At 51.7% G+C, this 12,054-nt stretch overlaps 2 protein-coding genes across 5 annotated transcripts in view; both read left to right on the top strand.

The window, feature by feature from the left end:
* Pigs (phosphatidylinositol glycan anchor biosynthesis class S) overlaps positions 1 to 6,779 on the top strand; it is a 12,667-nt gene extending 5,888 nt beyond the window's left edge. Inside the window, exons 6-12 of the mRNA XM_005349457.2 lie at positions 162 to 369; positions 1,693 to 1,835; positions 2,608 to 2,722; positions 4,390 to 4,535; positions 5,084 to 5,184; positions 5,313 to 5,523; positions 5,784 to 6,779. Of these exons, the coding sequence (XP_005349514.1) occupies positions 162 to 369; positions 1,693 to 1,835; positions 2,608 to 2,722; positions 4,390 to 4,535; positions 5,084 to 5,184; positions 5,313 to 5,523; positions 5,784 to 6,059 (1,200 nt within the window). The 3' untranslated portion in view covers positions 6,060 to 6,779. The remainder of the gene's footprint in view (positions 1 to 161; positions 370 to 1,692; positions 1,836 to 2,607; positions 2,723 to 4,389; positions 4,536 to 5,083; positions 5,185 to 5,312; positions 5,524 to 5,783) is intronic.
* Positions 6,780 to 7,378: 599 nt separating this feature from the next.
* Unc119 (unc-119 lipid binding chaperone) overlaps positions 7,379 to 12,054 on the top strand; it is a 5,606-nt gene continuing 930 nt past the window's right edge. The window contains exons 1-4 of one of the 4 annotated variants that reach the window (XM_026780429.1): positions 7,407 to 7,780; positions 11,108 to 11,238; positions 11,599 to 11,701; positions 11,859 to 12,031. In XM_026780429.1, coding sequence (XP_026636230.1) covers positions 7,419 to 7,780; positions 11,108 to 11,238; positions 11,599 to 11,701; positions 11,859 to 12,031 — 769 coding nt within the window. In that variant the 5' untranslated portion in view covers positions 7,407 to 7,418. Of the gene's footprint in view, positions 7,781 to 11,107; positions 11,239 to 11,598; positions 11,702 to 11,858; positions 12,032 to 12,054 lie in introns of those variants that run through there. The other 3 variants (XM_005349456.3, XM_026780431.1, XM_026780430.1) reach the window with 3 other exon arrangements.

Genomic DNA, 12,054 nt, shown 5'->3' with positions numbered 1-12,054 from the left:
AAAAAAAAAAAAAAAAAAAGAGAAATCAAATTGCAGGCCAGCCTGGGTTATATAACAAGAGACTTTTTCCAAAAAGGGGGTGGGGTGGGGCAGGAGAAAGTACTTTTTTGCTTTCTTTACTGGGCCACCCACGATCTTCTGTCCCTCTGTACCCTGCACAGGACACGATGAGCTATATTGGACCTGAGAGGACAGCAGTCGTACGGGGGCTAATGCACCGGGAAGCTTTCAACATCATCGGCCGTCGCATCATCCAAGTAGCCCAGGCCATGTCTCTGACGGAGGATGTGCTTGCTGCTGCTCTGGCCGACCACCTCCCCGAGGACAAGTGGAGCTCTGATAAGAGGAGGCCTCTCAAGTCCAGCCTGGGTAGGGCTCTGGACTTCGTTATAGAAAGGGAGAAGAAATAAGTCAGGTGGAACAGTGGGGAAATCTATGCAAGCTGCTTTTTCCTTTCTTTTCCTGTAATTGCCTTGACAGGTTACCTAGTCTAGGGTTAGTAACCATCTGGCAGTTCAGTTATTCCAGGGTCCCGGAGAGGCACTATCTGTAAGATAAATGGGCTAGGAGAGAAGAAGAAGGCCATGCTACATTTGTCAGAGCCTCCGTTTATTAGAGATGGGGTACAGCTTTATATATGGTAAGGAGTTGGGGGATGGGCACGGGGTCTGAGCTCTTGCCACGTGGTTCACGTTGGTCACGTAGCCAGGAGGTTACCTTCGGTCAGGTCACTGCAGGCCAAGAAGTCACGAGTTGACACACCTAGTTCCCTAGATAGTTTGTAATGTGGGGTGGGTTCCGCTAACAGAGAGCTCTCCATCAGCCAATTTGGGTGTGGGGTAGGCTCTGTCAATAGAACGATTCCTAACACAATTATGGGTGTGGGGTTCTCTGTAGACTCCCCAGGGTGATGGTTCCTGCATTAATTTTAGGAGGAAATTGGCTCCCAACATTTTCTGGTCTCCATTTAAAAAAAAAATTTTAGATTTATTTATTTTATGTATATGAGTGTTTCGTATGTATGCAAGTATTTATGTGTTATCATGTGGATGCTTGGAGGTCAGAAGAGGGCATTGGATCCTCTGGAACCGGAATTAAGATGGTTGTGAGCCATTGTATAGGCGCTAGGAATTGAACCTTGGTCCGCTGCAAGGGCAATGGTGCTTTAAAGCTCTGAACCGTTTACCCAGTCTCTCTCTCTCCCTCTCCCTCCCTCTCTCCTTATTTCCTGTCTTTCTTTGATAGCCCTAGCTATCCTGAAACTCTTTCTGTAGAGCAGGCTGGCCTCTGACTCACAGAAATCCTCCTGCCTCTGCATCTGCCTTTGGGTGCTGTGATTAAAGGCAGGAGCCACCATGTTTGGCTTCTCCATTTTTTTCTTTTTCTTTTCCCCCTGAAACAGGGTTTCTCTTGACTATCCTGAAACTCCCTCTGTAGACCAGACTGGACTCGAACTCACAGAGATCCTCCTGCCTCTGCCTCCTGAGTGCTGGAATTAAAGGTGTGTGCTACCATCACCCAACCCTTTTTTTTTTTTCTTAAAGCACTCAGTAGTGTTCCTAATCTTATGTCTATCCTCTCTGGTTCCTCCCGGCACCCTTCTCTGTCCAGGTTAGATGGGGTAGAGGAGGTAGAGGCTGCCTCTCTTTTTCCTTGATGTTCCTCTGAATTCCATGACTCCTCGTTCTATAGGCTATGAGATCACTTTTAGTTTACTCAACCCAGACCCCAAGTCCCATGACGTCCACTGGGACATCGAGGGGGCCGTCCAGCGCTATGTGAAGCCTTTCCTGAATGCCCTCAGTGCTGCTGGCAATTTCTCTGTGGACTCTCAGGTAAGGAATGTTTTCAAAGCCTCTACAGATCTAGTGCTTACGGGGGCTTCTGCTCCTCCGTCTCTTTAGTTTGCTTGCATAGCTATGTGCAGGGCGGTGTCATGTGAGCAGGTACAGGTGTGTCGCTTGTGGGGAGCGCTGTGTGTGCCCCTGTTTATCTCTACCGTCCATTGATCCCTTGAAGGCAGGTTCCAGTGTCCTTCCTTCCTTGGTGTCCAGCTCAAGGAGTTCATCAGAGCAGCTTAACAAAACAACTTCTGTAGGGCTCCCTCTGGAACTAATTCAGCAGTGACACCTAAATATTAAAGCCATCAGCCGCCCTTAAGGAATTTATTTAAAAAAAAGCTTTCAAAATATGCGAACACTGTAACAATAAAGCCATAAAAAATGCTGCTTGCTTTCTGTGTCACGTCCTGTCCTTGTAGGGAAAACGTGGGCGACTGTTTATCAGGTCCTGCTCGGGGAGTGGCTGTCTCTGAAGAGCAGGCTTGATTGGTCCTTGTGGACACTCAGTTAAGCTTTTTCTTTGTTTCCCTTTTTGGGTGTTTGGTAAAATATGTGGCTTTCCAAGTATGAGTTCAGCTTGTTAACTTTGCCCTGATTTTATTGTTTTCTTCCATACACCTATTTTCTGCGCCCTGACTTGGTCTTGTATGTTTTCTCTTGTCCTGAATTTATCTTTACAAGGTACCTCAGCCGTTTCCATAGGAAAGGCAGACTCTAAATCTGTGTGCGGGGAACAGAAAGAGCATGTCCTCTTTTTGCTCCACAGATCCTTTACTATGCCATGTTGGGAGTGAACCCCCGCTTTGACCCAGCCTCATCGAGCTACTACTTGGCCATGCACAGCCTCCCCCATGTCATCAACCCAGTGGAGTCCCGGCTGGGTGAGTCCTTGAGGAAGCCTTCTGCCAGGCCAGGAGGAACACTGTAGGCACAGCGTGGGGCTGGAGTTGGGTCATATGTTTTGATGGTTTCTGAGTTGAGTTGGTGTTTTTGGACTGGGAAGATTAATTCTCTCTCTCTCTCTCTCTCTCTCTCTCTCTCTCTCTCTCTCTCTCTCTCTCTCATCCTCTCTCATCTTGCCCTTCAGTTGTTTGAGGCAGAGTTTCATGTACCTCAGAGAGGTAGACGTCTTTGTTTTTTGTTGAGAACAGGGTCTTATGTATCCCAGGCTGGCTTCATGCTTACTGTGTAGTCAAGAAAGCCTTGAACTCCTGATCCTCCTGCTTCCAACTCCCTACGTGCTAAGATCATAGGCTTTTGCCACTATAGCCAGCTTAAAAACAAACAAACAAACAAAACCACTGTAATTTTTCTTCCCTCGCTTCTGGGAATTGAGCTCTGGGTCTTATGCATACCAGGCACGTACGTTCTCTACCACCAAGCTACAACTCCAGTCTTTGAAAGCAGAATTAAGTTTTTCTTTTAATGATTTATTTATTTTTATTTCATGTGCATTGGTGTTTTGCCTGCATGTATGTGTGTATGAGGGTATTGCATCCCCTGGAACTGGAGTTAAAAACAGTTGTGAGCTGCCATGTGGGTGCTGGGGAATTGAACCCAGATCTTCTGGAAGAGCAGCCAGTGCTCTTAACCACTGAGCACCACTCCAGCCCCTTGATTTTTCTCTTACCATTTATTTATGTGTTTTGTGGATGTTGGGGGAACTGTTGTGATGCATGTGGAGGTCAGAGTACTGCTTGTGAGAGTTCATCTTCTCTTTCTATTATGTAGGTCATGGGGTTTAGATTCAGGTCATTAGGTATGGTGGTAAGCACTTCTACCCAGTGGGCCATCTCATCAGCCCAAAACAGAATTTGAATGGACAGTTGTATTCGTTGAATTAGGGAACCTTGAAGCTGGGTTCAATAATCTTTGGTCTTGCAGGAAGGAGCCTGGGGAGTAGTGAAGAACTGTAATACAGGCACATCAGAGTTCAGTGTATTGTTAGGGATGGACCAAGGATTTTAAGAGGGGTGGCACATGTGTCCTCTGCAAACTCCCCCTTCCTTCACTACTTCATCCATCCCGCAACATTAGCCAGAGGAGGCTCTGTGGCCGCACGAGCAGAGACAGAAAGGCTGTATGGCCTAGACAAAGAAGAGTGAGAGCGTAGAACCTGAGGGAGCGTGGAGTTGGTGAGGGAGCTGAAATGTGAGTGGGTGACCAGAGAGGAGGCTGGTACGCCTGGCCAGCAGGCACCAGACCATCAAACGCTGTGGTGAGCAGTGTGAGCTTAGCTGCTATGAAGGTCTTGAGGGACAGCAGAGAGAGCTGACTTGACGGGGTCAGCCTAACACCAGTTACAGAGCTAAAGCCTCTTTGCAGTGTCCAAGAGGGCTACCGTGGACAGTGGATGGTGGGCTCTCAAAGGGCAGAAGACCAGGGACAGTAGGGGGTTGAGGACTCTGTCCCATCCGTGTAGAATAGAGGGTATCCTCGTGAGTGTCATTTGGGGGAACTGAGTCCTACCAGCCAAGGAGAGGCTGAACCTGGAACTAAGATCCAGGGCACGTGTTTTGGTGTCCTAACTCCTCTGTTTGTACCACAGGATCCAGTGCTGCCTCCCTGTACCCTGTGCTCAACTTTCTACTCTATGTGCCTGAGCTCGCCCACTCCCCTCTGTACATTCAGGACAAGGATGGGGCTCCAGTGGCCGCCAATGCCTTCCACAGTCCCCGCTGGGGTGGCATTATGGTAATAGTCACCCTATTCAGGCCCCAGAGCCCACATTTATTTCCAAGAAATGTCCATCAGCTTGTCTCTGGGGGAGTGGGTGGGCCTTTCTAGTCCCTGTGGGGAGGAGCGTTCCCCAAGGAGCTGACAGGGCTGTGCTCGTGCCCCTCCTTTTCTGGTCCAGCTGGCTCTCACTTTTGTCAGTGTTGTTGTACTGTGACCTTTGTACTTAGTAGTGTGCACTAGAGACTCGTCTGTCCATCTTAGCTGTTGGCTTCCCTGGGGGTATCTTGCAGCGGTGGGACCCTCTTCTCCTTTAGCCTCTGGTCCATGGGTAGGAATGCTAAAACAGATAACTGTTTTTAATTTCATAGGACTTTCAAGGGGTCCATTAGAGTAATGTATACTTAAAATTTAAAAAAGGAGTAGGGAGATTGTTGTGCCCCTGGGACTTATAGCCTGCAGATATGAGAAGCCATATCTTTCTTTTCTTTCATGGCCTCTGAACGCTGAGCAGAAATGTGCATGTTCCTGTGTGGTATTAAGATAATGGCATTTCCCATTTTCAGATATACAATGTTGATCCCAAAATCTATAATGCCTCGAATCTGCCAGTGAGAGTTGAGGTGAACATGGTACAAGTGATGGAGGTGTTCCTGGCTCAGTTGAGGTAAGGCCCTGCATGATCCCTTTGGGGCTGTGCCCATGGACCATGTGGCTTAGGGCAGAGACTATGGGAATCTTAGCATTGGCACCCCTACCTACAGGAACTTTGGTCTCCTGGTGCCTTTTCCACAGGCTTCTCTTTGGGATTGCTCAGCCCCAGGTGCCTCCAAAATGCCTGCTTTCAAGACCAAAGAGTGAAGGACTCATGACCTGGGAACTGGACCAATTGCTTTGGGCTCGGTCAGTGGAGAACTTGGCCACAGCCACCACCACCCTCACCTCCCTGGCCCAACTTCTGGGCAAGATCAGCAACATTGTCATCAAGGATGATGTGGCATCTGAGGTAAATGGGCCAGGGCGCCTGTGAGCATGCTATCCACAAATAAATACCTCAGGCTTCCTCTAGAAGCTATGCTCCGCAGTGGGAGTCTAGGTGGGAACAAATGAACGTTTCAAGCTGGCCCTCAGAAAATAAACAACAGCCCTTTTTAACTAACTTTGATATTGCTTGGGTGGACTCCAGCAGACTTCCCTGGGAGACAGGTACTGAAAGGCCAGCACCCTTCCCCTGCCCCGTGTAACTCTAGCCTCTCACCTTCCCAGGTATACAGGGCTGTGGCTGCAGTCCAGAAGGCTGCGGAGGAGCTAGCCCTTGGGCACCTGTCGTCTGCTTTTGTGGCCAGCCAGGAGGCTGTGACATCTTCTGAGCGTGCCTTTTTTGATCCCTCGCTCCTCCACCTCTTGTATTTCCCTGATGACCAGAAATTTGCTATCTATATCCCACTTTTCCTGCCTATGGCTGTGCCCATCCTCCTGTCTCTGGTCAAGATCTTTCTGGAAACTCACAAGTCCTGGAAAAAGTCTGAGAAGAAAGATTGAGCCTGGTCATGTGACAGAGGAAGCCCTCTGTGGCCAAGCTGGGTGTGTTGGGCCGATGGTTTGTCTGCATTCTTCTGATGGCTCTCCACCAACCAAAGGATGACCCTCCACGGTGGACTCCCCTTCCCTCCTTCCTGTTCTGCTGGCTCTGGCCCTCCATCTTACCTAGGAGCCTCGGAGGACATATTCTCTGGATCTCCATATCTGGCGTGAACCTAATGGCCTTTGCCTGCCTGCCCATCCTTCCAGCCTGCCAGCACAGCATAGTTCCGCACTGAGAGGTGGATTTGGGGGAAATCCTTGGGTCGAATATAGCCCTCCTCTCCACTTCTGAGACCTTCTCCCTCCTTCCACTCCTTCCTGACTTACGGTGTCACCCATTGGGTACAGCCTAGCCTGGTCTAGGAGGCTTAGGATCTGGTTCTGCCTTGTGGCTAAGGTTTCCCTCTACCCTTTAAGAGAGGCAGTGTGGTATAAGAGGAGACACGACTTGGAATCCAGCAAGCCTGAACCAGACCCCTGCTGCACTTATGGACTGGAGAGCCTTGGATAAGCTGCTCTTCTCATTGAATCTCTGGTTTTTATCTGCCGGAAAGCCCTGATGATGTCACTCTTAGAAGGGCATTGGATTAGATGTGATAAGCTTGTAAAAGTCTGTATATTGGGCTCTTTAAAAATATATATTAGGCTGTTAATAAACATTGGTTGAATATGAGTTGATACAGTGTATCGTAACTTTCACTTATGTGTGAGAAGCAGTCTGATCTGCCCTAATCTCAGAGGTCCTCCATGTCACACCTGGCCATGTATCTGCCCTTCTTGCCTCATTGTCCCCATGTAGAATCTGGGAATGGCTAGACGTCTGGGATGTGGTGTCTGCATGTTGTAAGGTGCTCAAACCTGTGAATTCTAGCAGGGAATAGCTTGAACTAATGACAGCCTGGGATATCATTTCAACAAAGGAGAATACTGGGTACTGGCTCCCGGGGAGCAGTGTGCTAGCGCTGTGTGTTATAGAGAACAGAGTATATATATGGAGTATCACTGCTTTCATAGAGCTGACCTTTGAGGAACAAATAATTTTGCCTAATGCATTAAAAGAAAAAAAAAACCAGGGTGATTTGCTGGAAATTGAGAGGAAGTACTTTAGAACTGGGTGGGTGGGTGGGAGGTTGAGACTTGAGCTGGAATCAGGACAAAGCTATCAGGGAAAGACCTTGAGGCTAGAACCCAGTGAAAAAGAGGAGAGGTATTCAATATTCCTTAAATTGTCCAAAAGAACCGTGAAGTTCAAGTGGACCCTGGCTCTTACCGCTGCAGATGTCCGGCGGTGGGCGGGGCATGCGTGACGCGCCCGCTATGGGCGTGGCCAAGGCGGGACGGCACCTGGGGCCCGGTCGGGGGTGGGGCGGCGGACGCTCCCCCTTCCCCTGGCTCCAGCCAGCGCAGGCAGCGGCGGCGGTGGCAGCAGGCGAGAGAATCCGCGAGGCCCCGCGAGGCCATGAAGGTGAAGAAGGGCGGTGGCGGGACCGGGCCGGGGGCGGAGCCCGCTCCAGGAGCTTCGAACCGGAGTGTGGAACCTACGCGGGAGCCTCGGGTGGAATCCGAGTCCGGGTCCGACTCGGAGCCAGAGCCAGGTCCGGGGCCCAGGCTGGGGCCGCTGCAGGGCAAACAGACCATCGGGCCGGACGACGTGCTGGGGCTGCAGCGGATTACAGGCGGTGAGCACCAGCAAGGGAGCGCCACCCGCGGGCTGGAGGGAGAGCGCGGGAGGGGACCCACGAGGCTCAGAGTCTGGCCTCACCCCTCCCCCACGCAGTGCCCCTCCTCTGTGTCCCCTTACTCTCCCACTGCCTCCAAAGCCTGAGATTTCTGTGTTCTTTTCCTTGGTCTCTTGCTGCGCCCCTCCTCACTCTTTCCTATTCAAAGGACCCACCCCTTTTCCCATGGTGGAGGTGGGGCAGCAGCTGCATCTGTAACCCTTTCCCCTATGGAGTCTTCGGGACCCTTTGAGACTGGTCACACAGAGGAGTGTGCCTGACTTGCAGTCGGTCTTCAGCACCCACCCTGCTAGGTGGAAGCGAGGAAGACCCTCTGGCTCCCTGGCTATTATTATCCTCACCCTGCTTCCCCGATTAAGGCTAGCTATACTCTTTCCAGGAACGCTACTGATCAGGGTGTTTCAGTATGTTGACTGTGGCTGTGTCATGGAAGCAAGTGTGTGAGCCCCAAGCCTGGAGTGGCTGGGGGTTTTTTTTTTTTTTTTTTATTAACCAGGGCTCTCTCATCAAGGGAAGTCTAGCTTCTCTTGGAGCTGCTTCCAGGCTGTGCTGCCTGGATTAGAGTCCCAGTTTCGCCTCCTAATTGGTTGTGTGACCTTGGGAATATAATTTCACTTCCAGGAGCGTGTTTTTTCATCTGTAAAATGGGAACAATGTTACCTCCCTCAAGGTTTTTGTGATGTTGGACAATACTTGGATGCTATGAATGCTATATCAATAGGGCTCTTTTATCAGCAGTACTGGAGGCCACACAGGTTCAGAGCAGTTGCCTGCAGGCAGACAAGTGAGCATTGGGGCAGAGGCAGGCGTCACTACAGATGGTGAACAAGGACTAGAGAATCTTCTGGCAGAAGGCTGCCTGAGCCTTGGAGAGAACTGCACACTGCCTTGGAATGGGTGGGTCACCAGCAACCTGCCCTGACTCCCTTTGTGATGGGATGGACCGGGTGCTAGAGCAGACCTGAACCCTGGAGCTGCAGGAGCAGCAGAGCTGAGGTTTCCCACACAGCTGTGAAGGGGACCAGGATGGCAGGCCTGAGCTTGTGCATCTGGGTCCCAAGGGGCCTCCCTCCTCCGTTCAGAGCTAGGCAGCAGCATTCTTGGTTAGACCTCCAGAGCTTTGCTCCCTTGGCCAAGTAGGCATCAGTGGAGGGAGGGGCCTGGACCAGGCTGGTGTTGAAGCCAGTGGGCTGCATTTTGTAACAGCTGCTGGTACACCCATAGCCCTCTGGGTGGAGGGCAGGATCACCTGCCTCACTCCTGGATAACTGAAGGCTCATTTTGCAGCTAAGGAAGCCTCTAGGTGAAGTCACAGCATGCATCTCCTGGTCTGGAGAGAAGTCATAGCCTGTAGAGGGTGAGAAAGGGCAAGGGCATCGTGAAAGCCCTTTTCTTTCTGGGACTTGGAAACACGGTTCCAGGCCGCTCCACCTTCCCTGCTGTCTTCTGACCCTAATCACAGATGTCTGGAGTTTGTTCTTCCTGGATTATCAGGCCCTGAATCCGGCTTAGGAAGCTATTTGTGGCCACAGCAAGAGAGCATTTGGGTTCTGAGCCATTACTCTGGCCCGACCTTGGGTCCTAGGCTTCATTATTAGCAGAAGGGAAGGAGTGGCTGTGGCGTCCTGAGCCCTAGGCAGCCACTGACCCTCACTCTCTGAAAGGGCAGAGGAGCTAACTGATTGAGTTTGCAGTGTAAGAGACTGAGGTCTGGGTGTGAACTCTTCCCAGTGAGAGAGAGGCTCCCGAGCTGGGCACAGGGGAAGAAGGGAGGCTTTTCCTGGGACTTGGGGAGGTGGTGGGATCCTGCTTCCAGTCTGCCCCCTCATCCCTTTGCCCTGCAGTGTCTTTCTATAACTTTGTGTAAGACCTTACTGAGCTAGGGTAGACAGGTCAGGCAGGGCTCAGGACCCTCTAAAATTTTATATCGTTTCTGCCAGGCTCCAAGGTGCTAGAGGGCTGTTAGGGGGGCTTCCTGGAGGGGGCTCCCCCAGGCTTGGGGGGAAGACCTAGGGAAGACAGAACGACTTCGCATTCACTTCCTCTTCTAACCACAGAGGAATAGGAGGTGGCCCAGGGGCCTAGAGGGTGACTTCCGGGTCTCTGTGGGTCAGTGGGGAGGATGTGGTACTTTGAAGGTTGGCAGCACCCAGAGCCTCCCTGGTCTTTTTCTGCCCCTTCTTATTTCTTGCCAGGGCCTCTAGGAGTTGTGGTTGCTGCTGTAAGAACAGTAAGTTGCATGAAGTAGGAAGAGCAGGAGTTCAATGCCAGCATCTGCCACATTGTAGGTTTGAGGTTAGCCTAGGCTACGTGAGACCCTGCCATAAAATCAGCAACAACAAAACAGTAGTTAGGGTCAGACCGTGAACTCCCTAGGCGATGCTTAGCTCTCCTGGTTCCCCCTGAGGCCAGGACTCCTTGCCTCATCCAGACCCTGCCACACCGTCCTCTTCTCTGGCTTGGCCTGTGCTCATCTGAGAACCAGAGAGCAAGCACTTTATCCCTGAGGGTGGCTTGGGCCCAAGACTGGAAAGATGACCTCTAAGGGTTCCCTCTGCTTGCTAAGACTTCCTCCTATTGGGAGATCAGCAGAGGATCTGTTGAGCAAAGTCAGGCCTCTTCTCCCCCAGTAGCCTGGGCTCCAGCCTGAATCAGCAGAGCTCCCATAAACTGCTTAAGGGCCTTGGGCTCTTATAAGCTGCTTACAGAGGGAGGAGGGGCCTGGGCAAGAGAACAGGGAAGGGGTACCAACTTACCCCCAAAACAACCCATGCTAGGGGAAGTCCCCTCAAGATCAGCCTTGCCTGATGCATCTATGTGTCATGCCACAGGGTGTGTCGTGGGGGTGGGGCACACTTCAAGGAAGAACTGTAACAGCCTCTAAAGAGCAGAGCTGCATGCTCCTTTGGAGTGAGGTGCCCCCCTCATGCTGGAAGCTTCCACTAGACAGAAGGCCTAGTTGTCCAAAGGATGCATGCCAGTTTGGCAGAGTGGAGGTTGAAATAAGGGTCCCCCAAATAGAGGATGGGAGGGACCATATGGTGGAGGTGACCTCCTTTGCCTGATCCTGTGAGGCCACTAGGATGGGGCTGTTAATCCCTGGCTTTGTCCTCATAACAGAATTCTGTCCCCTGCAGGGAGGGGACTTCTCCCAGACAGGGTCACGGTTTTCTTTCTGGAGGGCAGTGGCCAGAGGGATCAGAACGAGCCTTAGGGTCCCACAGAAACTGAATTGAGAGTGGCTGTTTGGGGTCCCTGTTTGCTCAGCTGCCTGTCTCCCCTAGACTACCTGTGCTCCCCTGAGGAAAATATCTACAAGATTGACTTCGTCAGGTTCAAGATCCGAGACATGGACTCAGGCACAGTCCTCTTTGAAATCAAGAAGCCCCCTGTCTCAGGTTAGTGGGCTAGGTGGGTCATTGGCAGGAAGAGGTGGGCAAACAGTGGAGTGGGCTCCCTAGGTTCCTTAAGCCACAAGAGGGTCAGAGCAGAATCCAGGCTTAGACCCCAGCATATTCAGGTGTCTGTAGGCAGATAGGCATCTTCTTTTTTTTTGCCACTGTCTCAGGGTGGACATCTTGGGACACAGTCCCGGTTTATACAGGCCGCCCTGCCCCCTGCTGCCATCCCTGGAAACTGCCGTCCCAAAGACCTCCCATAATCCTATGCAGGGAGCCTCTGAAAATTGGTGAGGGGAGGGTGGAGGAGGCAAGGGCCTCAGCCTGAAGCCCACTGAGCCCAGCTGGGGTACATTGCAGAACGGTTGCCCATCAACCGGCGGGACCTGGACCCCAATGCAGGGCGCTTTGTTCGCTACCAGTTCACACCCGCCTTCCTCCGCCTAAGGCAGGTGGGAGCCACGTGAGTCACTGGGCTGGGATGAGGGCTGGGGGGCGAGCGTGAGGGTGGGAACAGCCCTTCCAGAGCCTCTCACTGGTGGTCTGCCTGGAGCCTGGTCCCTTGACTAGCTGGCTGGCATGGAGGCTGCTCTCAGCCCTGCCCCCTTCTCTTAACTCAGGGTGGAGTTCACGGTGGGAGACAAGCCGGTCAACAACTTCCGCATGATTGAAAGGCACTACTTCCGCAACCAGCTTCTCAAAAGCTTTGACTTCCACTTCGGCTTCTGCATCCCCAGCAGCAAGAATACCTGTGAACACATCTATGACTTCCCGCCTCTCTCCGAGGAGCTAAGTGAGTGGGGGCGGGGGCGGGGG

This window comes from Microtus ochrogaster, chromosome 7, assembly GCF_000317375.1.
Source record: "Microtus ochrogaster isolate Prairie Vole_2 chromosome 7, MicOch1.0, whole genome shotgun sequence".
NCBI lineage: Eukaryota > Metazoa > Chordata > Mammalia > Rodentia > Cricetidae > Microtus > Microtus ochrogaster.
Note: the sequence above shows the minus strand (reverse complement) of the source record. Positions and strands in the feature narration are given on the sequence as shown.